Raw genomic sequence first — 27,378 nt, forward strand, 5'->3', positions numbered from 1 at the left:
GAGAAATGAATCTTGTGCAATCAGCACATTTTTAAAAATAAGTGATTTAGTGGCACATCGAGCATACTGGCAGCACGATGACTTGTTTTCAACGAAATTACAATATGCTATAAATGCTCATGTCAGAATTCACACTTGAAATGCAGCTTTTAGTGCATCTGCACCAGAAAAATTGCATCTTTTAAGCACCTGCACAGGAGGTTTTAAGTCATACAAAGAGACATTGAAGCGTTTTTGTTTGCAGATGACTTAACTCTGTAATCTGACAAATAGGTCAACAGCTGCAGCTTCACATGCAGGTTTCAGGGGTCATGAAACAGCTTTCATTCAACGTACATCCTAAACAGAAACTTCTGGAACACTTATTGTACAGTATGAGAAGTCTGTGTATGTATGTGTGTGCAAGTTTTCAGCTGTTCACTTCTTTATCACATTTTTATCGGCTCAAAAACAAAACAAATCCTGATCCTAAGTACTGTGATTCGTGGGTGTGTCTTAGCCTCTGTCAGTCCAGCTGTCCCTCTCACTGTGCTAACAGCTGTAAAGACACCGAGAGGAGGAAATTTAGTCCTCCCACACAAAAGATCCCGTGAAAAGAAACACACCTGTTTGCCTCGCAAGGGAGGAAGTCAGGTTGATGATTCAGAAGATCCTGCAAAACTACTGTGCTGAGTTCAGACTGTGGGAGCTCCATTCAAAACCAGAATGACAGCTTCATTTATTGTTGACTTCTTCTGCTATACTGAACGACTATTCCTGACCCGAGTATCCTAATCACTGCACAACATTGACCGGTCATTTACTTTAAAAAGATGGTAGATTGTTATAATAGGAGCCACATTATTCAAAACACATTTTTAAATTGTTTTTGAACATATGTATGAGTCCCCAGAATGTCTAGAAACCCACAATATTTAAAAAAAAAAATTGCATTAAAAATTAGCTTAATGTGTTGGCTTTAGCGTTTATATTAGGATTGTGGATCTATTATTCACTGAACAGGGGGTTCATTCCAAAATCTATACTATCAATCTATATAGCATTCCAGAAAAAGATATAATACAACATAATACTCAGTTGATCAAATGTAGTATACCAAAAATATTAGGTTTCCTACTAAATCTGGTCAGATTTTGCAGTATGCAAGGCTTGAAAGACACTCTGGACACAAATTTAAGCCTCGTGTTGTCCTGGGGGTCAAAATTGACTCGTTTTAAAGTTTGAAAATGTAGAAAAAAATATATATTTTCACAATGAAACTTCTGATGTCCACGTTTTCAACATTTTTGGGAAGTCTTTGAACATTTTTTGGTGGAAAAAAGCAATGTTTCTTAAGAACATTCACATAAAAATGAACCAAAATCCAGCGAATTTTACTGGATTTTGGTTGATTTCTTTGTGAATGTTCTTAAAGAAAATATTAGAAGTTTTACTGATATATATATATATATATATATATATATATATATATATATATATATATATGTAATCACTTTAGATATTTTAAAGATTTTTTTTGGAAGATTTTTACTCATTTTTGAAAATATTTACAACAATTTTCTTGCCAAATTTAAGGGATTTTTTTTAAAATAAAACTTTTAAGGAATTATTGGAATTTTCTTCCTGAAGGTTTTGCAAATTTTCAGAAATTTGGGGATTTTTTTGCTGAATTTTTGAATTTTTTTTTCGGTCAAGAAAACAGTATTTTTTGGTACCTGTACATGAAGACAACAAAAGGGTTAAAGGGCATACAGTACAGAACCTTTAAAGCTGTTTAAAATGTAGATTACACGTTAAGATTTTAGCACCGCTGATGTGTATCCTCTAGCAATATTATCACATTCCATTTTTATATTTTTTCTTTAATAGTTTACATATGCACAAAAATGCTCCCTGCAGGGCTCCGGTGGTGAAGCTCCCGCAGCGCCATCAGCTGGTTGTTCGTGGAGCTGCAGCTGTCTGATGCTGCTGTGATCTCACAGTTGTCGCTGTGCAGTGGAGGGTTTTTTTTTCTGTGTGCAGCCAACCGCAAGAAATGGTGAGTGAGGAAAACAGATACAGCTCATAATGTAATGTCCCGTTGACCAGCTAAACCGTACTTTTAGTTCGTCATCAAACCCTTCAGTAAGCCGTTAAAATTTCGTCGTGAACCAAGCTTGTCACAAAGCTATCATTTTAAAGCTGATGTCTTTGTTTAGCTAACCCTTGCTAGCATGGGTTAGCTTCCCCTGCGTTGGTTAACCACTAGCTCACAGCCGCTCGACATTGCTTTACAGTACTTAAGTTGACAGCAAGTTTAGCAGAGAGAATTCCATACAAAAGGCATTGGCATAAACATAGTTTTTTGTTAAGTGACAGCTAAACCAACAAACTTTGTTTTTGATCAAATAGCTTGCTAGCCGCGGGAAAGCTAACTAGCTAAAGTTATCGGTAGCTGATGTAGCTCGTCTAACGTTATCATCTCTGACACAACTTAGATTAAAATGTTCGGGGAGAAAGTGAAGGTGGTTATTTTGACATTAGACGGGTTCCAACAGAAAATATGTTTAGTACATGCTAATTTCTCAGCGCACAGTTGCGACAATCAGTTTATTGAGGAAGCCACTGTAGCTAACGTTAACAGTTGGTTTAAGGAGCACCTTAGGCTAACGGCTAAGCTTCATGACACTAGCTAGCAGCTGTATTGTGGGTCTTTAAACGCCTGGTTGGGTGGTTACAGATTGGCGTAACGTAAACGAGTGTTACTTGCTTACTCATAAACTCAGCTCATCAGCCAACTCACTACAAAGCTGTCATTGCCAGCATCAACACTGCTGCTGCCACCACACAGCATAATATCATGTAACCTGGTTAGTACAGGCAGATCCAGTCAACAAACGTGTCTAAATTTATTTAAACCTGAGCCACTAGGAGTTACCGCAGTTCCTATTTGTTTACAATAGATCCTTCTACAGCAGAACGTAATTCCCAAAAAGTTTGGGCTGACTTATATCTGTCTATCGGATAAACGAGACATTTTTTAAAAACTTTCTAATGAGTAGCGACATGATAAATCGAGTAAATATGCAACCACTTGTTTGTTGCAATCCCATCTACACCAAACAGTTTATATTCAGAAGTCTTTATATTATGTTTGATATTCTGAACAGTACTTCGTAGCTTTGCAGAAAACGTGTAAATATGTGAATCACCATGACTTTTTGTTTGTAACTGTTTCTGACATTTTATGTGTCACACAACTATTCAGCTAGTTAAAAAAATCATCAACAGATTAATGGACAATGAAAATATTTTAAATCCCTCGTAACCACTAAATTCATATACATTATGTACCTTTTTCAACAGGTCTGAATTCCCAGAGTTTTGCTTGTATCTGTCATGTTGCACATGACCATACAGCTGTTGCTGAAATTTTTATGTATGAATATTTGCATTTGCAAGTGGTAAAGCTTTTATCTGTTGATATAGGGGTAATTCTTTACACCAAATTAGCTCATTTCTTTGGTAGAGGATGTGGATTTAAAGTAAACAATTGAAGGCCAGACTAGATAGAGCCTATCTTGCTTGTTCTCCGGCATTGAAAGAATCTGATTACAGCTCATTCGCTAACAACAACATGAAAAAGACATTTACAGCATGTCTGAGAAATCAGCATTTACAAGGCCAACAGTTTCATTTTTCTGATGTGAATATCTGTACAAGTCATCACTGGCTGATGTCGACCCTTTCTCTGTCACTTGACCTCACTTCAGGATGTGTTTCTAATGATTCGACGTCACAAGACGACCATCTTCACAGATGCCAAAGAGTCGACCACAGTCTATGAGCTGAAGCGCATTGTGGAGGGCATTTTAAAGAGGCCACCTGAAGATCAGAGGCTTTATAAGGTGAAATAAATTACCAGCCTGGAACATCCTTTGTTGTTTGGAATTATGTGCAAGTGTTCAATTGCTTATAAATTCCCATGGCAGTTTAAGAGATCCTTTTGGCTGTGTAGGTTATAAAAATTAGACAGTCTGAACAGATTTATATTATATGATATTATATTATATTGTGTCTCTTTCATGGATTAGCTATTTGTTAACATCTTCTCCATGTGTGGTTTTTGATACCCAGCTGTTGGTCTAGTGCAGGGGTGTCAAACTCAGTTCCTGGAGGGCCACTATCCTGCATGTTTTAGATGTTTCCCTCTTCCAACACAGCTGATTCAAATGATCAGACTCGTTATCAGGCTTCTGCTGAGCTTGATGATAAGCTGATCATTTGAATCAGGTGTGTTGGAAGAGGGAAACCTCTAAAACAGGGGTGTCAAACTCAGTTCCTGGAGGGCCACTATCCTGCATGTTTTAGATGTTTCCCTCTTCCAACACACCTGATTCAAATGATCAGCTCATCATCAAGCTCAGCAGAAGCCTGATAACGAGCCTGATCATTTGAATCAGCTGTGTTGGAAGAGGGAAACATCTAAAACATGCAGGATAGTGGCCCTCCAGGAACGGATCTTGACACCCCTGCTCTAAAACATGCAGGATAGTGGCCCTCCAGGAGCTGAGTTTGACACCCCTGGTCTAGTGTGTAGGATTAGAGCATGAACAAAATTCACATTTATAAATAAAGCTGTCTGAGCATAGTGTTGGCTATTTTACAATATATACTGTGAGACAATGTGAACTTGTCTGTGTTGAAAGGAATAGCGACATCATTTAGAGCTGCGGTAATTAGAAAATAATTGGCAACTACTGACAGCCAAGTTCTATTTTCTATCATTTTCATTGGTTTCAGTCTCTCACATGTGAGAAATGGCTCCTTTTAGTTATAATATATGGCAAATATCCTGACATTCTGGACTTTTGGACAGACAAAGCAAGAAAATTATCAGATTATTGGCATATTTAACGATGACATCATCATTTTCTGAACTAAATGAAATTTTAAAAACTACCAGAATAATTGATAATATAAATATTAGTTAGTTGCAGCCTATTATTTTTGAACTTGGTACCTCTACAATATCTCAATGAGATAGACTTCAGTATGGCAACATTGTCCATCCATCCATTCTCTATACACGCTTTATCCTCACTAGGGTCGCGGGGGGTGCTTTTGATATAATTTTTTTTCTTTAGTCTAGTAAAGTATATTAGTTTGTGACTTTCTTTAGATAATATAAAAACTCACATTCCTCTTTCATTTGGATAAAAAGTGTCTGAATTGATTTCCTAGATTATTAGATCTACATCTCTGTTCATAAAGATGGATTCTTTTCATATCACTCACTGGCAGCTGTGTGTTAAAAGGCAAGTCTTGCAGTTTAAGACAGCTAAGAGCTTTTTTAACCTAAAACTTTTAAACACGCTTCCTCAGAGGAACCCAACAAGGCTTCACATCACAGCGCATTGTGTAAAACAGGCGACCTTTTAACTGTAAAACTTGCCACACTGACAGCTTGATCCCCTAAATCTCCTCAGATGCCTTGAACACTATCTCTGAACGGGGCGATAATGTGTACTGTGCAAAAATAAACACGAAGCGAAGCAGCAGCTGCCTCTACACTACTTTGCTCTTTTTGATGTTTTCCCTTCCAGGATGACGTGCTGCTTAACGACAGTCAAACTCTTGGAAATTGTGGCTTCACAAATCAAACGGCCCGACCTCAGGCTCCAGCCACGGTGGGATTAGCTTTCCGTCTGGGGGGTGAGTTGTTTGCCTTTTTTACTCGTAGCTCAGTCTGAGCCCAGCGGGTTGATCTGAATTCCCTTTTGACCCGACAACTTTCTGCCTCTTGTTTGTCTGTTTTCACTGTCTGTCTCCCAGATGATTCATTCGAGCAGCTGAGGATTGAGCCGTTCTCCACTCCCCCAGAGCTCCCCGATGTCATGAAGCCCCAGGATTCAGGCAGCACAGCCAACGAGCAGGCTGTCCAGTGAGGGAGGGGGCGGGCAGACGCGAGGGCCACGTAGGGGGTCGGAGGGAGGACACACGGGGGGAGGGAGGGGTTGGATTTTTGGGAAGCGATGCCTCAGCGGGTGAAGTCTTATCTTGCCGACGACTGATCTTCAGCTGGGCACAAACGATTACAAACACGGATTCCCCTTGTTGTAAATGTGAGGGTGCTTCAAAGTGGTTCATTTGTCCTGAAATCGGCGAACGCATGCTAGAAAAATTGATAATTTCACAACAAGACCCTTCAGAGATACCTGACGGACTTGTCACGACACTGTCAGTCATCCATGGGATTGGTAAAGGCTGAACTTAAAGAATTGTACCTCGTATTTAATGAATTCTAGTCTTTATTTGGGGTGAGGCTGATGCTGCCTTACTTGTGTTCTTTTACTTTGCTGGCTTAAAAAGTGGGAGTTGATAAGGTGTGACATTTTTAGGCTTTTATGTTTGTGTGTTTCTTTATTAAACTTACTAGGATTAACATGTTTTTTGGTCTTTGGCCTGGATATGTGTTGCGACAATAGCTAGGAGTTTGTGAATTTCTAAGTTACTATCTGTATTTCAAGGAACTTTTGAACAATATTCTAAAATAAAAAAAATAGATTCACTTGTTGGCAGATGATCTGGTATTAAGTCGAACATTTCTTGGTACTTTACCATCAGAAGTTGGCGACACTGAACGCGCTCAGTCGTGAGTTACTGACTTGGACCTGGTGTTTAAAAAATGTTATGACTGACAGGCACAGCATCAATCGAATATTAATTGGATTATTTTCACCTTACTTACAGTGGTGGGGGGGCTAATCAAATTTCCTTTCCAGTGTTTGATTGTAGCTCTTCATGTCCTGAGTATTAAATAGGTGGCCTGAATTGTTTAAAGTAAGCATTAAACAATTTAAAGTTAGAGGTAATGTTGAGCTGTGTCTGCCAGTAGTGGGCTGCACATTTGACGCTGCATTATCCCAGAATCACTGGTTTATTTCATGCTGCAGTTTGTGTTGTATTATACACCATCAATACCTTAATACATAGTTTTCTGAATTTGAAATGTGAATTAAAAAAATGGAACACTTCTGCACATCAAAACTTCAAATTAAGATGTAATACTGGGTCTCTTGATCTAGAAACAAAAAAAAAACACAAAAAAACAACATTATTTACCACAGGGAATGGATATTCTGACCTGGGGGTGTTGAATGAAATTGTTTAATGTTGCATTAAAAAAACATGTTTGCAAATTGAGGCTGTTAAACAGTGGGACATGATCAAAGTTGCACTTGTAACTGATTTAACATTAAAACAATTGTTTTTCACCTCTGTGCACTGTGGTGTTTTTGTGTGCTTTTGAAATTAATGGAAACAATAGTGGAGTGTCTTCAAATTGCAGTTCAAACTGAAAAGACATTACATTTAAAATCACAATTATATATATATAAAAAAGAGAGTGAAGCCTATTACGGTTTGAGTCATTTTGCTTCATAAAGAATTAAAGGAAAAGTCATGTATTATCAAAATAAATTCATCACCTTAAGTGTAAGGAAAATTTGATGGATGGCAAGGGACGTTTATAAAAATGGCCATCAGTTCCAGACAGCTGATGCCCTCCGTGAAGGCATCTTCACCACTTTGAGCAATGTTCCCAAAAGCTTCCTGGAAACACTTGCATCAAGCATGCCCAAACGATTTTTTGACGTGATTAACAAGAACGGTGGAGCTACTATTTACTGAGTCCGACTGAGAAAATTTTTTGTTCTGGTTTGGAGAGTTTTTTGTAATTTTTTGAGCGATGGTCTTAAACTTTTGATCAGCTGATGAACAGCCTATTTCAGTTGTTGTTTCAATAAATCACCTTTTCAAAGTGCTTTTTGTCACACTCCCCCTTCTATCTTTTGCATATTGTAGCTCTACTTAAAAACCTCATTAAGATCCAAATGTGCAAAAGGTAAATTCTAGCAATTTTTCAACTGGTCTTAAGATTTTGATCAGGTATGTATACAGTCTACGATGCCGTCTCGATGATGACGTTTCACGAGTACGTGACAACGCAAGTATGGACAGTTATGTACTGAGAAACGGCCACAGTCTTCTTATCGCAAAGGTACAAAGCTGCTCGTCTTCTCCTCCGGCATCAGGAAACGTCTTCAAAGCTTCTTCAAATCCAAGAAATACAATCAAAAGATCAAACTAACATCATTGGTGCATTCATGTGCAGTCGGACAACGAAGTTGCGTGCAGGAGCGTCGGAAATCGGAGTATCAGTAATGTAAATTTCCAACGAAAATGTGAGGGGGGATCACACGGAACATCCGCCACTGGCTCACGGTTCCTCAACGTCTCACTGACTCGTCGAACTTTACGACTGCACCTGAAGGCAGCACACGTTAGCTAGCTGCTACATTAGCATCATGCTAGCAACAAGAAAGCAACAGTTCGCTCATCCTGCAGACTCGCTTAACTCACGTCCATCGCTGTAACCCCTCTAAAGTCCTTTAGTTTATCTATCTCCGGTACAAATGGACTTCAGTGAGTATATTTTGTCGGCGGGCCGGGCCGTGCTGGAGATGGTGGAGCGGGAGTGGCAACCTCTGTCTGCGGGGGAGCTGGAGCACCGGCTGGACCAGGCGGTGGAGGAGATCCTGGAGTCGGACCTGATAGCAACACTTGAAGCGCAGCCTCCTCCTCCTCCACCTCCACAAACGATCTACGTACAGTTACTGCAAAGCCAGGCGACTCTTGGACCCCAAATTGTACACACAACAACATACAGCCTCCCGGAGGAAGATTCAGCAGAGTCTCAGGAGCAGCTGGATACTGTGGACGGTGCAGCGGTCAGGGTGAATACTGGTCATATTACAGTCCTCCAAGAAACCACTTACTGTTTAGAATTGCCAAACACTAGTAGGATATTCTCAAATCTTATACATTACTTTGTAGCTATTGTGAACAGTAAAACTGGCTCTACAGAAAAGTGGAACTTATCTCAACTCTCATTAAGCTTGGAGATTTTAACAACCAATTTGAGAATGCATTTTTCAGTTGTACCAATCATGTTAGAATTTTTGTAGGTCTGTTCTTGCATTTAATCAATATTATATTGAGGGGCTGTAGCTAATAATTACTGTCACTATTTGGTTTATCTGATGACTATTTTTCTGCCTTAACTGATTTGTTTTTATCCATGAATATCATTAATTAGTGTCACAAGGTGCAAAAGAGCAATATTCAGAAATACTGTTTTTGTGTCACCTTCAGACCCTTGAGGTTGATCCAAATAGTTGTTTGGAATCAGAATCTAAAATGAGAAAAGCTTCACATTTAAGAAGCAGGAGACAGATGGAGTTTTTTTTTAAACACTCAAGTCAAATCTCATTTAAAATAAACAATAGTTGAACTAAAATGACGTACAGTGACTGACTAAAAAACAAATCTGAATGCAAAGACTTTAAAATAATTTTTAAAAAATGGAAGCTGCAGCACAACAAGGAATGGAATCAGGGTTTAAACGGTAAAACTGCCAAAAAGAAGAGGTGTGTTTGGTCTGTGACTTTAAAGTTTCTGATGTCTGAACAGCTCTTGTATGAAAAGATAAACAGCAGCAGCCACTGTAGAGACAGCTCTGTTTTTGTGCTTGGACCTCTAAAACTCCAGGTGCACCTGGTTGTGGTTCTGCTAAATGATGTGGCACCAACCCATTTAAATCCTTATAAACAACCAATGAAATTACAAGATCAACCTTGAAACAGACCTGGAAACCAGTGGAGAGAGACCAGTGCTGATGTCATGTGATTATTCTTTCTTTTTCCTGTTAAAATACAAGCAGTGCACTAGTCTAATTACGGTTAGCAAAGACTTTCTCAAGTTCTTTGGGACAGACAAAGGCCTTCGACTTGGCAAAAAGTGACTGAACCAATTAAATAACTATCCAGATAACTGCACGATATTTTTCAGTCGACTGACTCAGTGCTCAAAGAAGTCCCTGATGGTTGCCACTGTTTGCCTAGATGTGGTAATGATAAAGTTCATACACTCACTGAATCCACTGACTGACCGCCACTGTACTGTCATTTTTACTGTGTCACCAGTACATCTCAGACCTGCTTCAAAGCTCTAAATCCAGGGCTCGGATGGCCGGTCGGGCTCGCTTATCTCTGTCCCACACCGTCCTCCTGTCTCTCACGCTGCTCTCTGAACGAGTCAGCTACCGATCGGTGTCTCGCCGCTTCCAGCTGGAGAAAGGAAACATCCACAGGATCTTCTTTTCTTTCTGTGAACGTGTCAACACGTTGGAGGAGAAGCAGATTCGGTGGCCAGTCGGTGAGTTGATTACACTGTTGTTTGAGGGAGATTTGTTGAAATTAGGTGAGAAAAAAAGATGCTGGTGATGAGGGTGTTGGTCTTTTATCTGTATCCTCCAGGCAGAGAAGCTGAAGAGGCACTTTTTCCATTTTCCAATCTGCTTGGAAAAGACGAGCAGGAGGAGGGACAAAGTGTCCCCGAAGTCCTGGGAGTGTTGGGACGCATTCGGATCCCCATCCGCCTGCCTATAGGGAAGCATGACGAGGAGAGCTCAGTGCCTGAAGTGAAGAGAATGAAGAAGGAGGCTCATCCTGACTCCTGGTTAAACCTTGAGCTTATATGTGACCGTAGAGGACGGTTTCTTTACTGCAGAATCAGTAAAGGCTCAGACATGGAGAGAGGCGATGCTCTGAGAGACAAACTGAAACAGCAGCCTGAGTTGATGCCCTCTGGGTCCTGCCTCGTAGCCAGAGCTGGATATCCGCTCACTGCCCAGGTTTTAACCCCGTACACAGAAAGTCACAAACCAAGAGAGGAACTGTTTAACAAGACGCTGGAGGAGCATCTTCACATCCTGGATCAGGCTGTTGCCAACCTGAAAGCCAGATTTAAACGGCTCAGGTATCTGGATATTGGACATTATGACCGAGCCAGGGCTGTTGTGCTGACCGCCTGCGTCCTGCACAATGTGTTTTTGGAAATGGGACAAGTTTTTCAAGGAGAAGTTGAGACCGAGGAAGCCATAATAAGTGAGGGAGACATGGAGGCTGATGTAGAGGGTGTACGCAGACGTGACGCGATTGCAGATTTGTTGTTTAAAAAATCTTATTCTGGAAACACGTGATTTTATGATGTCTTCTAAATAACAGTCTTCTAAGATAAAGATTTATTTTAACAGAATCTCTGCTGTCTGAATCTGTCTGCACACCAACACTTTAAACATTCGTCAGGTTTGTCATGTTGCGGTTTTATGGAGGTATTAAATAAAGTTTACCAGAGTTTGGAAGGTGCGTTTTTGTTTTTCTTTCATTTTTTGGGGCACATTTTCCAGAACTGTTTGCTGATAAACTCTCCACAGCTGCAACAAGTTTTACCTCAGAATTGTGTTGAACTATCATAAATAAAACTGTCGTCATGCCAAAAAGACTTTAATGTATTTAATGAACTACAGATTTACTACTTAAAATAATCAGACCTGCACAGATAAGTTTGCAAGACTATTGCCTAATTAATGCAGGTTTACATCTGATGACATACATAAATTCAGGTTCAGAAAACTTTAAAAACATGAATTGGTGATAATTTAATGAAGAATATATTATTAGGGATTGTACTTAATTATATATAAATTAACAATATTAAAAAACTGTCAAAATGCTAACCAACACAGATGTTACCATTGCTACCTTTAATAATCACATATAACAAGTCATATATAGAAATATTAACACTGATTATAATATTTATATTAAACCTGTTAACTGTACTGTTGCCACTGGAAAGCAGTAAACAATAATGAGATGTAGACAAAACCTTCATGAAAATACTATTTATGAGACCCTCCAGAAAAACGCGGGCAAAAATCCTTGATTATGCGGGCTAAAATCCTTGATTATACGAATAAATATGAGGGGGTTTTATGCTATTTTATGCGGGAAAATTGCGGAAAGTTGCAAAGTATGCGAATAGTTGTGAAATATGCAAAAATATGCGCGATTCACCTGCCGTCTGGCCGCGGAGGGATGTTTCCTCTAATCAGACACAGGGACTGCTGCGGGGTTACTGGACTGACCGACAGCCTGTGCTTTGGGAGGGGGAGAAGCTCACAGCAGCACCTGCTGCTTGTTGAGGACAGTAACTGCAGAATGATCCCAGTTTTCCTATCAGTCTCCAAAACGGCAGAAAAAGTCGCTAGATTTGTGGCTAGTCGCTTTTGACAAAAAAAAATCGCTAGGACGCTTTGTAAAGTCGTTAAGTTGGCAACACTGGCGCCGCCATAGACATATATACATAGACGCCTCATAGGCTGTCGAGAGACGTGCTTACAGCGCCGCCATCTTGGACCGGGACCAGTCGAGGCAGCGGTGCATAGAAGTCTATGGAGGAGAGAGGTACTGCTGAATCTAAAAGTGGAATTATTCGCCGAATTTTGAACCGATTGCCAAACTGTTTGATTTTTAGAAACGTCACACGTGTAGCTACTATACAAAGTGCTCGGATATTTTTTTACAATGCCGGTTTTGCCACTCAACACTTAGATGCCGGACTTCTGTTCAGCCTATGGATGCTCTAATGAGCGCTGTAAGGAAACAAGAGCTCGTGGGATTACTTTTCACATGTAAGATGTATGTAAGGAATAATATATTGTTAGCAGGTTGTCATAGCTAGAGTGAAATAAACGCCGAGAAGACGGATAGAACCCCTCAGCTCCGTGTCTGGCTTCTACCCATGATCTAACCAGCTCTCTGCATCATCCTGTGTATTACACAGCTGCTTACCGGTGAAATAACTAATCTGAGACATTTTTTGTTTAAAATTCGATGTTATGAATCTAGCGTTCCTAGCAACTTACTGCAGTAATTGGTGGGTTAGAATACAGCATCTGATTGATCTAATAGCCCTGATTTATGATGGAACTATTTTTGTTGTAGACAATTCTTTATCTCTAGCTACTTTTCTCACATGTTTAAGCTTTCCCAAAGAACGTGATTTATACACGTGATATAATAGTAATAATAACAGTAATAATAATGATAAAAATAATAGTAATAATAGCAGTAATAATAGTAATAATTGATATAATATTAAGAGTAGTAATAATAATAATTATTATTATTAACAGTAGTAATAATAGCAGTATGGCAAAACCTGCATTGTAAAAAAATATCCGAGCACCTTGTATAGTAGCTACAAGTGTGACGTTTCTAAAAATCAAACAGTTTGGCAATCGGTTCAAAATTCGGCGAATAATTCCACTTCTAGATTCAGCAGTACCTCTCTCCTCCATAGATGTCTATGCACCGCTGCCTCGGCTGGCCCCGGTCCAAGATGGCGGCGCTGCAGGCACATCGCTCGAGTGGGCAGCCGCAGTCAATGAGGTGTCTACGTATATATGTCTATGGGCGCCGCACTCCATAGATATATATATCTATGCCGCACTCCGCATCAACTCGTGCTTCTAGTGTCTGTGTGAATGCGCGAACTGATGACGTCAGGCCGGGCGTCACATAAAAACTCACTCACAACTCCATTTATATTGGTTATAGTTTTCTCATTTTATGCGGAAATTGTGAAATCAAGCGGGACCCGCATATTTCTCTTTTTTTCGTGGAAATGTGAGATTCTTGCGGAAATTATGCGCTGTTTTGCGGGGATTATGCGGCCTTTTGGGAAATAATTGACCCCTGCATAATCAGCGGCATTTTGGTGATTAATGCAGGAATTCATGCGATGGCATAATCGCGTTTTTCTGGAGGGTCTAATTTATTGCATGGGTCATTATTGAAATGCATTTACTGGCGCAGGAATTCATATTAATAAAGTCTGCACAAGAGGTGATATCGAGCAAAGATTCAGCATCCAGACCAAAAACTGCTACAAAAACAAAAAAACCTAACACTGTTATTAAAAACACAGAATTGTTGTTTTATTCATAATGAGTTCTATAATTCATAGTATTTATTGAATTTTCTAATGATTAAATTAATGTAACGTGGTGTTGTATTTCCTAGTGCAACCTCTTGAGGGCAGTGACCAGTCATAAATAAATGGTGTCTAATAACAAAGTGACATTTATTATCAGTGGATCAATAAACCCTGTCATTGAAAGAACAGTAATTATCACTAAAAACACCTGTATCTGACATTGACCTTATGTATTGATACTGTGGTACAGTGATGGCAGGACGCCTAATTTGTCTGTGATGTATTAGTTTTTCTTGGTTTCTAACTTAAATTAAAATTTTCAGTATAAAAATAAATTCTCATTTTACCTTTTGGGACACAGGCAGTAAAGGACAACTTTAAAGAGACATGTGATTTGCTTATAGTACAAACAAGAGCTGCTGAGGGTTTTACCAGTGACTACCTACTTTTGTGTACCTTTTCCATTTATTTTTAAGAAACCAAACTACTCTTTGAGCTATACTAGTGCAAAAGTGTGAGTGTGACCAATCCAAAAAACCCATATATTACGAACATCAACTATTTTCTTCATGCTGCATCATAAAAGTTTTACTTATGAGCTAAAAAAAAAAAAAAGATCAAAGTTCAGATCCACATCTCCTGCGGACTACTGTCCATCCTTTGGTGTCTGTGTGCTGTTACTCTGAGCCAAGCTGGAGATGGCCTGGGCCAGGTTGTTAATGGCCTCAATCTTCCTCTCCTCCAGAGCTTTCTGCTGCGCCCACATGTTCATCTTCCTCTCCTGCAGCTCCATGTACAGCTGCAAGACGTCCTGTGGAGGCCTGCTGGCAGGGCAGGGGGCAGCGGCGGTGGCAGGAGGCGTGGGGAGGATGGGGGTAAACCTCTTGCTGGCTATGGCCTTTCCCACCCTGGTCCCGCTGAGCTTGGCCCTGCGTTGGGCTTCGATCTCCTCCCGGTTCTTCCCCAGGACCTCATGCATGGCATTGAAGAACTCCCAGTGGACGCTGGTGGCCCCCAGCTTCTTGGCCCTCTCTGCGTTCTTCCTGTACGTGGCCAGCATGTTTCTCCACTTCAGATCACACTCATAGGCCTTCACAGTGACATCAGTGATCTCGGACTCCCTCAGTTTGGCATTTACCTTCTCTGCAACCGTCTCCCAAAGTTTCTTTTTCTTGCATACTGGCTGGTCGAAAGCCTGATCCATTTCAAGTCGGGTGTTGACAAGGTGCCATGTAGCCTGCAGCGTCCAAATAAACTCTAGCGATGAAAACAAAAATGGACCATTTTATTAGCTCATGAATGTGTGACCTTGAACCAAACATTGTTATTTTTAATTTAAGTTTGATCACTTTATTAGACACATACCCTCCAGTGTAACACCTATTAAAAGCTCTGAGTTACCAGATGATTTATAATCCAGGTGCATGTCCTGACATTGTCTGAATCGCAGTATTTGATTATAATGTACAACAGGCAGATGCTGCGCACTCATCAGGGCCTCTTCGCTTCATGCGATGACTGGATGAAACCTGTTTGACTTCAGTCTGTGAGTACTAACCTGTTTTTATTTTGACTGTGTCCACACTGGACACGACCGTTTCCTTTCCTTCCACCTCAGCATCTTGTATCACAATTGTCTCGATAACCTCCATGTTTTTTAACCATCGCAGATAAAGTTGTTTATTTAATAACGGTGTGTCTATCGCGGAATTTAACAACCTGTCAGAGGCACCGATGCGCTTTCTCGAGTCGACAAAAACGATGACTATAACAACGTCGCTTGGTAGTTTGGGAAATGTAGTCCGTTTAATAGCTACAAGCTGGCATTTGGGTGTTCTCGACCTTTAAATGAACTCCAATCCCTAAATGCTTCTGTCGGTTGAACGCAAACTAGTATTTGTCACTGCCACGGGGAATGTAGTTTATTAAAGAGAGGGAATGCACTACGAGAGGTAGGCGGTAACAAGATTTGAACTACAAATCCCAGAATATCAATACCCGACCCACCTCTTCACTCTCTGCTCCCTCCCTCGACCGCCCCTGTTTTGTTGTTTGGCTAAAGATGGCGTTAGCGGCTAACGCAGGCGATTGCATTTTGTTTCACCAAAATTGTTCGGCCAGTGGTAACAAAACATTGATGAAATAGAGGTTTAATTCGTCATTTGATGTGTATAAATACGCTACACTGAGCAAATACACGTCCATTGCGTAGAATAACGCTGGTTGGCCTTCTCACGATGTAGGCCTGTTTCTTTAGGGAGTGGACCGAAGCGGTTGGAACTCCATCTCCCGGCAGCGACTGCGGCGTCAGGTGGTACAACTTTCATTTCTCGTGCTGGTATCTGTAGTTTCCTGATTGCACCGAACTGTTATTTTTGTGTAAACTTTAAAGAAAATGACTGAGCACGTTCTCACTAGTTTGAGGACCTCAATTTAAAGTGAGAGGACATGTTAATTCATTTGTCAGTATTTCACTGGAAGCGTCTTGTGCTGCTTCCTGGTGTCTGTAATGTCTGCTTAAGCTGAGAAGAGTAAAACTTAATAAATCTGTCGGGATCATGGCTGCATCACCTGTGCAAGGTGACTGGAAACACTCAAAAACACCCTCTAAAGAAGGACACCCATCCTCACCGGAGTCCTCGTTGACCTGGTGCCTGGCTCACCTCTCCAAACCTGGATCTGGAGCTGAACCTCAGGGCCAGGGCCAGGCAGACTCCGGCAGTGGCAAAGAAATGGACAAGAGGTCCAGGGCCTCTCAGTGGCGAGCTCTAGTTGCTATCCGGACGCAGCACATCAAGGGTGACAAGGCTGGCATCACCCGATTCAGAACTCAAGGGGGTCTGCGGCCCCTGTTGGACCTGCTCAAACACCCTGAATGCTCTCGGAAAACTCTGGACCTGGCTCTGAGCATCCTGGCCAACTGCTGCACAGAGCTGGAGACACGTTTAGAAGTGAGAAAAGAGGAGTTAAAAAGACAATATTGAGCTCTTTATGTATTCAAGCTGCTTACGTTAAATTTATCTTTCATTGCAGGTTCGTAAACTTGATGGAATCAATATTGTAGGTAAGTGAATAGTTAATTACGTTTTTACTTTTGCTTTGTAAAGGTAATTTCTTGCAGTAGTACATGCAATAATGTATTAATTGTGAAAATATACAGTGAAATGTCATATGATATGAATGTAAAAAAATAAATAAATTCTTTTCCGTCTCAGTGGACATCCTGAAGAGAAATGTGACACTGGAGACCGTCCAGAACCGAGCAGCCCGGGCTTTGGGAAACTTGGCCATGGATCCAGAGAGTTCTGCACTCATCCACTCTGCTGGTGAGTCTGAAATGTAGCTGTGAATCTCTGCGTCATTTTTAGTTGACACTTCAGCATTCAAAGTGAGATGTGACTTGAATTCTTGATGGTAATTATTATGCATTTGTAGGAGCTACAGTAGAAATTGTTGAAAATGCAAGTCTCCTGATGTTAGTGGTGTGATTATGTACTCAAAGACATTTGTAAAGCAGGACAGGCATTTACTGTTCTGTTTCTCTGAAAAGAGGACACACTTCCAGCTCGCGCAAAAAATTTTCAGTCCCCGCCCCGCCCCCCTTTAGGGGTTTTCCGTGGGTCAGGGGGCTTTCTGTGCTTCAAATTCAGTTAAACAGATATTCTGAATTCCCCAGAAAATAACACTTTACCTGGATATACAGAAAAATAGCCCAAAACACAAACAGTTGCTTTATAAATAATATATTTATTAAAGCAATTCTCCTAAACAATATAATCAGTCACATACAAATATGGCATGCTCGAGTCTTTAATAGTTATTGACTCAAGTTGTGTAGGAACACATGTATTCAGATGTTTAACAAAATAAGAAATAATCATCTCTCTTAAGTCTGACACTTACACCTTAGTTAGGAAAAGTGAGGTAGAGTACCATTCTTCAAAATAACCTCCCAATTATCAATTATGTAAAAATAGAAATAATGCCTCAAAATATTAAACAAAAAGAAAAAAGAGAAGTAGCCTATTCTTCAATGCTCAGTTAGCCCATTCTTCAAAATAATGTGTCTAATGGCAAATGAAAAAATATAGAAATAATGCCTCAAGTGAACAGTCTTTTTTTCCTTCTTTTTCCTTTTCTTATTAGCTACAGAGACATAAGTCCCAGCTTTGCAGACTGTACATTCTGCCTCCCATTTGACACGACCCGGACGAAAACAGGGGTACTTTTTTCGCATTTCATCAGTGAAATGACATTTGCGTTTCGGCATTTTCTTTCGGTTCGAGTGTTCTCTCGCAGTGTGCCTCCCTGCCTGTCAGCCTGCGAGGAAGCGAATCTCCAGCGCCGTGGCGCGCGCCGACGCTTCACAGACGCGGCGCTGTCCCTCCGCAGCGTGTGCAGTGGAAATTGTCTGATAGAAGAGAATGGGTTCTAAGTGCTGCGCAGTACGATTCAAGAGCGCGGCGGTTTTGCGTTATGTGGAATTTAGGGGATCAAAAACCCGGACATTTGAAGGACTTTATAAACCCAGGCCGGACAGCCTCTCAAAAGAGGACATGTCCGGGCAAAAGAGGACGTATGGTCACCCTAACATGGTGCATTATTTTGCACTTGGTACTATTTTTATATTGGCTAATTCCTTATAACATTTTTGCATTCTTCTTTCTTTTTTGGGTGTAATATTGCAATGGTAAATTAACTCAGTATATATTGAGGACTATCAGTTGTAGACATACTGTAAAATTCCTTTTGTGTTTTCTCATAAGGAATAATAGAAGGAGCTCAAAGTAACCCATACAGAAAGCTTTTCATTGTTCCATTCATTATCAAAGGATAGATAGACATGTCTGCACATATGTCTCATTTTATTAATAATACACAAGTGACATTTATGAAAATGTTTGCAGAAAGTGTTATTATCATCTAGGGCTACACTGTATATGGTTTGATCATCAACATTACGATGTGTAATCTAAAGTAAATTAACTCAGCGCATCATGCAACAACTTTTTTGTTGCTCAATATTTAAAAAAGTTTTCATTTTCAATGATTAATCAACATAAATCTAATTGAATTTTTAAATAAGAATTTTTTTGTTAATTTTATTTACAAGACACAGAGTGTGTTGACATGCAGTCTCCACGTGTGCACAGCAAAATGAGCGAGGAACAGGAGAGGAACCATGAAATGGAAGATTTGGTTAGAAAAAGAGACATCATGAAAATTCCTGGATTTTTTCACATCACAGAAAAACAAAGATCACAGTGTCATTTCTTTCCAGTATCGTGCAGCCCTCCTATGATCTGTGAAGTGTCTAATCGTATGGACATTATATGTCTGCTGACCGTTAAGCCTCCTCTTCTTCATGCAGGTGGTGTTCCTCTCCTCCTCCTCTGTGTGTCGCTGTCCTCTGCCCCGTCTTCCCCCACAGCTGCTCCACCCAAAGACCCCTGTCCCAAGCTGGAGTGCGCTCAGTCGGCTGCTCGGGCCCTCCTCTACCTCTCAGATACACCCGCTAACCGCCTGTCGTTGCTCACCCAAGGGACCTTATCTGCCCTCGCCCCTCTAATTGCTCCAGAGTATCCCCAGGCCTTGAGGCGGGCGGCACTCAGGACCCTCCACGAGTTGACCCGAGGCTGTGGTGTTGAATGTGCCAGGGAGGTGTCCCGCTCTGGGGTCCTCGCTCAGCTCGGTGTCTTGGCGTCCGGGGAGTCTGGCAAACCTTTTGAAGAGGTGGCGCTCAAAACGCTGGCCAACATGTGCTCCCAGGGCTGCCTGCGGCCTCTCGTTGGGTCACTGGGAGTCATTCAGAAGTTCACAGAGGAGGTTAAGCGAGACCCTCTGAAGTCGGGAGTCTTCCTCAGGGCTTTGTGTTTGTGCTGCAAAGAGGCTGTGAACCGGGCCAAGGTGAAGGAGAGCGGCGGACTGGAGGTGCTGATTGGCTTTTTGTCCGCTCATCAGAGTCATCCCCTTTCCCGGCTCGCTATTCTGGCCTGTGTAGACTTTGTGTTTGATGAGGCGGCCATGGAGCAGTTGCAGGAGTTGGGGCTGGTCCCTCTTCTTGTCTCACGACTAGTGGAGCTCACCAGAGGAGAGGAGCAGTCGACTGAGAAGATGGACGTGAGCCTCTCATCCAGCATGTCTCCCACTGAGCTGCTGCCCTCTTCGTGTTTGGATTCCTTTGACTTTCCTCCTCCTGAGGGGTACAAGAAGGAGGAAGCTGGTCGAGAGCAAGGTCTTTGTTCATCAAGCTTTTTGAGTCTCAGGTATGACAAATCAAATCAAAAAGTCAAATGTTTATTGTTCTACTATTCTGTGTTTGTTATTCACATCTTTATTTCTCTCTCCAGGTCGTGGTTGGTGTCTGAAGGATTGATTTCTTCTGAAGGAGATCTGCTAGATTCCTCCAGTGTTGACGGGGAATGGGGGACTCTTCAGATCCCACCGTCGTCATCCCCTCAAACCTCTTCCCCAAACCCATATTCTAGTCCCTTTCTTAAAAATTCTTCTGCATCCACTCCTATGGTCCCCTCTGCTTCAAAGAAAGCACCTCAGCCTTCCCCTGTTTCCTCTTCATCGTCGTTTAAAATCACAGATCTGACTCCCTCCGCTGCAGTCACACCTCAAACCCAGCCCAGTTCCTCCTCCATCTCCTCTCCCACTAAATCAACACCCGTCTCTCCGTCAAAGTTCTCATCGCCACACAAAAGAAGACAGCGGGTTCATTCGGCAACTTGTCTGACTAAAGTCATTCTTGACACCCCTCCATCTGTGCCCCGCCCGAACGCTTACCACCACCCCTACCACCCCGAACCCTGGACGGCCGAGTCTCCCATCCTGCTGCTGCTGTCGCGCTTTTCCCACGTCACCGACCCCAGCGCCGCTCTGGTCAGCTCAGGCGTCATGTCCGGCCTGCTCTACTACCTCACCCAGCACCAGGACCCCAGCAGCAGATGCTTCCGTATGCTCTGCCGGCTGAGCTGCAACCCAAACTGTTTGCAGTCGCTGGTCCGGACCGGTTCTGTAGCGCTGATTCACCACCACCTCTGCCAAAGAGAGGGTGGGTGTGAGGGAGAGGAGCGGCAGACGGACCGAGTGAAAGCTAAAGTTAAACAGCTCGGTAAGATGAAGACGGTAATTTTAGAACAGCTGAGAGGCCTTGTTTGACCTGTGAACCTGTTATCACGTAACCCAAACCACGAGCTAAAGTTCACTTATGAAGTTATATATGATAAACATTTTTAAGAAGCTTGTATTTAGTTTATGTAGTTAATCTTCTATTTAAACAAGATTATTTTATTCATCTTATTTAAATAGTTTACATCATTAATTGTCACTCTGTCCTGAGATGTACTTAAAAGATGAACTGTATTAATCCCATAGGGAAAATTCTCAAGTTATCTGCTGTTACAGAATGCTGATGTGATACTAGGTCTTTTTTTTTAAAAATGTATTGAAAGTCTGTATACCTTACTTCATCCGACAATATTTTTATGCAAGCCAATGTTAAGCTAGGAATGATGATATTCATGCTGACAAACAGTTTGTTGTGGATTCGACCACATCTGGTGAATATCTGAATTTTATGTGATCAGATACAAAATTTGGTCGCTTTCACTTTGTAATCGTGTCCTTCTGACTTTGTAGGCGTCACTCTTCTGAATAATCTGCGTGTTCAGTGTGAGTCTGGATTTGGCTCTGGGGTTCTTGCACATGTGATGCTGTCTGGCTCCGAGTCCGACAAGATGAACTGTGCATTTTCTCTGCCATTAATCAGCAGGTGAGTGGTAGACATAGATATGAATATGACAAATGACAAATTAAAAAATGTGTGGAATTCCATAAAATCCACTTTTCTGACTCAAGGTTACACTTACTTGAAGTGCAGTTTGCTGTTGTATCACTATGTTTTAGTTATTTATTTATGCCTTTACAATATTCTCTTTGATGAAACTTGTTTCAAAAATACAGTATGAACTATATAGAGGTTCTTATTTTCCACCAGTAACAAGTCCCTGTTGAAGAAGCTCCTCCTGGACAGTGGTGGTCTCCTCTTGGCTCTGCAGCCACTCGGCTGTGATGATGATGATGATGCAGATGACGACCACCCTGCTGAATGTGGACGACTGCTATCCGACTTGTTTAATTCAGGTTTGACCTCTCAGCTCCACTCGCTCTACTTCTCTCTCCTGATCGGATGCCTGTCGACTCTGACCGGTACCATTAAAACTGACATAAAACTCATGAATCCACTTCCAACACGGTCAGTCAGTAAAACTGGTAGAGTTTCACCTCCTCCCTCGAAAAAGCCTCGATTAGCCGACACATGTCCCTACGGTGTCTCTCATTTTGACCTGCTCCTGCTGCTGGACGACGGGACCCGGGTCCCAGCCAACAGGGAGGCTGTGGCCGGGGTGGAGGACTCGGACGGAGTCGGCTCTGAGTACTTCAGGGCTCTGTTGAGAGGCGGCTTTGGAGAAGCTCAGGGTAACGCAGAAGAAGCCATCCACATTAAAGATGTCAGCACAGGTATGTTGCTACCGGTGCTGCATTACCTGCATGGATGTCGCCTCACAAACACCGAAACAACACAGGAAATTGGGGAAGGAAGGAGAAAAGGGCAGTGTCATATTTTAAATGAGTTGGTCCTCGATGGACTGAATATCTGCCAGAAGGAGACAGAGGAGCACTCAGCAGAGGATTTGGCTTTCCACAAAACACCTTTAGGTGAGGCCATGATTGGAGCTTGCAGATTTTTGGTTACTGAGCTACAGAGAGAGTTAGAGGACCTCTGTGTGTCACTTCTTCTGCCCTGCTCCACGAAGACTCCAGCTCCCTCAGAGGACAGTACTGAAAAGGCTGCACCTAAAATGGATCAAGAAGTCAGTGAGTCCGCTGAGGAGAACCTTGCTAGTCGAACATCTGAGCTAGAGCTGACTGGAACTAAGATGCAAACAGAAAATGTGCTCGAGCAGACCAAGAAGCTGATCAGCCCTTTAAATCAAACAGACAGTAAGAAATCGTCTTTGGTTGGAGCAGGACAGAGAGTCAGCAAAGGACTGAGTACAGCTTCAGATAAGAAAACAATCAAAACTTCTAAATCAGAGGGCAAATCAGTGGATCCAGAAGAGTTGACATTACGACCAAAGAACTTGATGAAAGGTTCAGCACAGCTTGTGAAATCAGCAGCTCAGGGCTCTCATTCTTCCTCAGAAACCGTTGCTGGAGGTAGAGCTCTGGCTGCTCTGCTTCCACACGTGTACTGGTTTTCCCAGCGATACAGTTATCCAACGCTGGGCCGGGCCTGCCTGTCTCTGCTGCTGGGCTGTCAGAACTGTCCTCGGCCCTTCTTGTCCTCCTCCGTTGCTGGGGATTGTCTTCGCAGACTGGCCAGAGAGGCTGACTGTACAGAGACTCTGAAACAGGATCTACTGAGTCTAGCCTCAGCTGCTCTGAGCTGAACAAGGAGGGAAATACTGACTTTTGTGATCAGTAGCATAAATTCAGAGGCCACACAGTAAGTTAGAGTTGACTTAATAAGCTTCTGAAGTTGCCATTGTCTTATTTTTATCAAATACCGGCTACAACAATAGCACGAATACTCGAAAAACATGCTGTATGAATTTCTTCGGCACTAATGACAGTGACTGGTGATTTATTGTCATAATTTTGAGGCAAGCGTTTCTGTTTAGTTTTGATATAATTGTAACCCGTCCCAGCATGACATACTTCCGTTATAATTTACTGTTGTTGTAATTTCTAACGCCATTTGTGTTGTGATTTTTTTTTTTTAAATTTTGTTTGGGAAATGTTTAAGCAGATTCTCTACAAAGTGTCATGTAGCTGGAATAATCAGGGTTGGTCTCAGAACCAGTTGTTTATTGTGTACATAGAGATGATATGGAATAGCAGATCTACGGTGTCTAAGTTTCAACAGATCCATACGCCACTGAATATATTGTTGGAACATCACTGTGCCTCCAGTTTCTTGTTGTTTTGACTCTCGGTTGTATTATTTCACTTCAGCAGAGAGCAAAATGTCAGCAGCTCTCATAATTTGCAGTGATGTGATCGTGATCATGGCGATCTCCAGGTTTTTCCTAAAGTGCTGTTTACAAGTGAAATGTTCCACCTGGCAGCACTTGGCAAGCTAACATGCTGCATTTCACAAAGGTTTAGCCAAGGAAAATACCAGCCATGTTTTAGATTTTTCTTACAGCCAAAAAAAAACCATGAAAAGCCCAAAACCAACAGTGTTAAAGCCTGTTTAAATCCTTCCACTGCAGCAGCCTTCAGCGTATTCTGAAGCTACTAATCTCTGCAAATGAGTCATCCGTATAAACTTTCACTTTAGAAAAAAAAATGCATTTTTTTTTTTTTGCATTTTTAGCAATAATTACTCAGAAGAGGCATGTTTTTACACAAGTTAGTATTTGCAGTAGCAGGACGGTTTATGAGGGACATGCTAGGTACGGAGGAATATACTACTTCAAAGCTTCACATCACAGACGATGCTCGTTGTTACACACTTCACATGCTATCTAACTCTAAAAAACACATTTATTTGAGACTTTTCAGTGCTGACCTTCATCTGGGAAATTGTTTGCTGCAAAGAAAAGCCATCTGAAACAGGAAGTGGCTGCAATTAATCACATTTCTCTTGTCACAAATTCCAAAACGTCACTATTCTGAATGGCAATTAGCAATAAACAGAAAGTTGGAAAACCTTCTGTATTATACCAATCATAAATGTACCCTGAAATTGCTCAAATTAAATGGGTGAATTAAAATAACTAAGGGTCAAACTCCATTCCCCAAAACTAAGTCTTTTGCATTTACATCATAGTATTTATGTTTGTGAAAATTGTCCTTTAGTAGAATAATGTTTCAGGGTTTGTATAGAACCTAATGGATATGATTTGCTGCAGATTTACAGCCGCTTCCTATTTAAGTTGGCTTTTCTTTCTAATAAATATATTTCTTGGTGAAGGCCTCACACCAAAATGACACAAATAAATAGATTTTAGCAGCTTACACAATATGCTGGATGCTGTTTCAACTTTTTCACATACATTTCACCCTCTTATGCATACGTCTCACGAAATTTGTGCAAAGAGAGTTATAATTTTTCAACAGTGAGTGAAATATAGAACGTTAACAGCCTTATTTTAATGCTTCAAAACCAATATGTGCTGGTTTTTAACATTTCAGACTTTGACAGCCCCCAGTGGTTGTATATAAAAATGAGATCTGCTCTTCTAGCACTTAAAATTGTTGGTCTACATAATAAGATGTAAAAACGCTCTTCATTCAACACCACACACATATATTCTGAGTACTGATTAAATTGAGCACTACTCAAAATTAAAAGAAATAAAGAATGGCACTCATTGTAATACAGCACAAAGTGGTTTTATTCCTGTCTGGGAGCACGGCTTCACTTCGCTGCTGCTGCTGCCTGGCCCCTCTGACAGTGTAATTAAGCCAAGTACTCTGCAGCACTGGAGTTAGCTTGAAGCATAGCTGAGAAATAAGTCTGATCCTCTCAGTGATGGGAACCCTCGTAGCCATCAGGAAGAGGGTTGGTGTGGGGGTTGTGGAACAGAGTGTGGTTTCCGTCACCCCAGGGAAATTTCTGGAAGGAGACATATCAACGTATTATTATTACTTTTGCAGGAAATTACATTGGAGGATAGTGTGCGTGTGGCTGCAGACAGACCTTAGTGCGGATACGAAGGTGAGGGTATGGCACAAATTCTGATGGGCCGTGTGAATGAGCCTGCATCTTCATGTAGGCGTTGGCCATGCAGACACCAACGCCAGGAATGGCCAGAATGATGGTGAGAATCTTCCATGTCCTCGCTGTGGAAAACACAATCAACAGAAGTGCATTACAGAAGCACTGAATGAAAGTAAGTTACAGGACTGCAGTTCCTGATTATTCATCAGCGTGGATGCACCGGCCGGCTGCCAGCTCTGCAGACGTTTCAGTTAATGTTCAACCAGAGACCGAAGCTATATGTGACTTCGTGGTGCTCCTGCATGGCTTTGGAGCGCTGCTGTATTTGTATGAACAGGTCAGTGAAGACATACTGACCTCCTCCCTCGCCTGAATGCGACGCAGCAGCAAACACTCGACGAGCGGCCAAGGCGGCTGGAGTCAGAGACATCTGCGGTGGTGGAACAGGAGTAGAGAAACAAAAAGAGATGAAGATATACTGTAGATACAAGCTGCTTTCAAACATGGTTCACATACAAACATGTTGAATCTGATTAGACAACAATTTAATGTCATGTCTAAAGTGAAAAGGAGAATGACCTGAGAACTACTTTTATGTGTTTTTATGGCAAGGGAGCCTCATAAACTTTATACTAACTAAAAAAGCAACAGAAAAATGCAAAAATAGTAACACATTGACTGAAAAGAAACTCTGTATAGCCATTTAAACATCATACTTGTCATTAAAAGTCAAATGTTAGCCATATTTCCTCCTTGAAAACAGTCATGGTTGAGGCAGGGCCTAGCAGTGGTGCTGTGCATAAACACTGGTCATGGGCTCCAGTTGAAATACAGTAAAAATCATGAAAAACACTTACTGTTCTTCAGGTAGGCAACGTTCAGAAAGCTTTACTGTCCTCTTATTTTTCTGACCAATTCTCCTTCCTGCTTGTTTGCCCTTCAGTCTGTCCTAAGCTGAACTCAGCATATCAGACTCCTCCCCATTTCAATCTGTCTCTGGGCCAAGAAACTTAGTTTATATTTGGGCAACTGCAAAGGCGGGCCGATACGTGACGGAGAGGACAGAGAAGGAGGTGCTGCGGAGGACATCCAGCCTGCAAAACAAGAAATAAACACTTGTTCACACCCAGTTATTTCACATCAAAGTAGTGGGTTTCAGGTTTTTGACAGAAGCAGTGTGTTTAGGTTTCACTTTTGCTTTCAGCGGCAGAGCAGGAGTTAAAGTCACTCATGTCTGACAGTTGTTTACTGAAAGATGGAGGTTCAGCTCTGGGTCAGCGGTGCAAGATGGTGTCCAGTTTGTTTACTTTTTTAGAGAAATAAATCTTCTATCTTTAATGAGAATAGAGGGACACTAAATAAATGAAATATATGATATAACAAGAAAAACAATAACAGGCTGCCAGGCTTTTCTAAGTCTGAGTGTCATGAAACAACAAAAACGAACAACATATCTGGTTATCTTGCCAAGAATTTCTCTTTTTTTAGGATATGAAAAACGTATTATATTAAAAGATTTAAAAAATACAGTTTTATTTAGAAAAATACAAATGTTTTTCTTTTCTTTAGGTATTGTTATGCTGCTGCCCCTGAGCCCTAATGACTGTAAATTAAGTTAACAGTTTAGGTTGAACTATATGAGAATAAAAGCACAAATAGCACCTTAAATCCAGAGTCTGATGAAGTCAAATCTGTAAGTTTGGGCTCTCTGCAACAAATTACACATTCTGTTAATTGTTAAAGTGGCAGTAACT

The 27,378-nt window shown here is 41.4% G+C and overlaps 6 protein-coding genes across 8 annotated transcripts in view; 4 read left to right on the forward strand and 2 right to left on the reverse strand.

Annotated features, from left to right (window-relative positions):
* Positions 1-1,914: 1,914 nt before the first annotated feature.
* On the forward strand, positions 1,915-7,256 carry elob (elongin B). The gene is made up of 4 exons (XM_022195122.2): positions 1,915-2,038; positions 3,753-3,887; positions 5,586-5,694; positions 5,815-7,256. The coding sequence occupies exons 1-4, from the start codon at positions 2,036-2,038 to the stop codon at positions 5,925-5,927; spliced, it is 360 nt and encodes a 119-aa protein (XP_022050814.1). The 5' UTR covers positions 1,915-2,035; the 3' UTR covers positions 5,928-7,256.
* Positions 7,257-8,010: 754 nt separating this feature from the next.
* Positions 8,011-11,249, forward strand: LOC110951851 (uncharacterized). Its single transcript, XM_022195108.2, has 3 exons — positions 8,011-8,777; positions 10,026-10,257; positions 10,359-11,249. The coding sequence occupies exons 1-3, from the start codon at positions 8,457-8,459 to the stop codon at positions 11,081-11,083; spliced, it is 1,278 nt and encodes a 425-aa protein (XP_022050800.1). The 5' UTR covers positions 8,011-8,456; the 3' UTR covers positions 11,084-11,249.
* Positions 11,250-14,012: 2,763 nt separating this feature from the next.
* si:dkey-66i24.7 (uncharacterized) lies at positions 14,013-15,658 on the reverse strand. 2 transcript variants are annotated; one of them, XM_022194578.2, is made up of 2 exons: positions 15,443-15,658; positions 14,013-15,141 (listed from the first exon to the last, which is right to left on the reverse strand). In XM_022194578.2, exons 1-2 carry the CDS (start codon positions 15,534-15,536, stop codon positions 14,531-14,533), a joined length of 705 nt encoding a protein of 234 aa, XP_022050270.1. In that variant the 5' UTR covers positions 15,537-15,658; the 3' UTR covers positions 14,013-14,530. The 2 variants fall into 2 exon arrangements, with proteins under 2 accessions (XP_022050270.1, XP_022050263.1); XM_022194571.2 differs by lacking the exon at positions 15,443-15,658 and adding an exon at positions 15,250-15,434.
* The window catches only part of LOC110951535 (uncharacterized), a 42,194-nt gene continuing 30,167 nt past the window's right edge, over positions 15,352-27,378 (forward strand). For both annotated transcript variants that reach the window (XM_051941154.1, XM_051941155.1), the window contains exon 1: positions 15,352-15,430. The gene's annotated coding sequence lies outside the window, so the exon portion shown is untranslated. The remainder of the gene's footprint in view (positions 15,431-27,378) is intronic.
* Positions 15,771-23,856, forward strand: armc5 (armadillo repeat containing 5). The gene is made up of 7 exons (XM_022195083.2): positions 15,771-16,835; positions 16,918-16,948; positions 17,100-17,210; positions 19,256-20,150; positions 20,235-21,004; positions 21,532-21,664; positions 21,890-23,856. Exons 1-7 carry the CDS (start codon positions 16,443-16,445, stop codon positions 23,343-23,345), a joined length of 3,789 nt encoding a protein of 1,262 aa, XP_022050775.1. The 5' UTR covers positions 15,771-16,442; the 3' UTR covers positions 23,346-23,856.
* LOC110951843 (cytochrome c oxidase subunit 6A, mitochondrial) lies at positions 25,281-26,636 on the reverse strand. Its single transcript, XM_022195097.2, has 4 exons — positions 26,482-26,636; positions 25,982-26,054; positions 25,604-25,746; positions 25,281-25,519 (listed from the first exon to the last, which is right to left on the reverse strand). Exons 2-4 carry the CDS (start codon positions 26,052-26,054, stop codon positions 25,430-25,432), a joined length of 306 nt encoding a protein of 101 aa, XP_022050789.1. The 5' UTR covers positions 26,482-26,636; the 3' UTR covers positions 25,281-25,429.

The sequence above is a fragment of the Acanthochromis polyacanthus genome, chromosome 21 (assembly GCF_021347895.1).
Source record: "Acanthochromis polyacanthus isolate Apoly-LR-REF ecotype Palm Island chromosome 21, KAUST_Apoly_ChrSc, whole genome shotgun sequence".
Lineage (NCBI taxonomy): Eukaryota > Metazoa > Chordata > Actinopteri > Pomacentridae > Acanthochromis > Acanthochromis polyacanthus.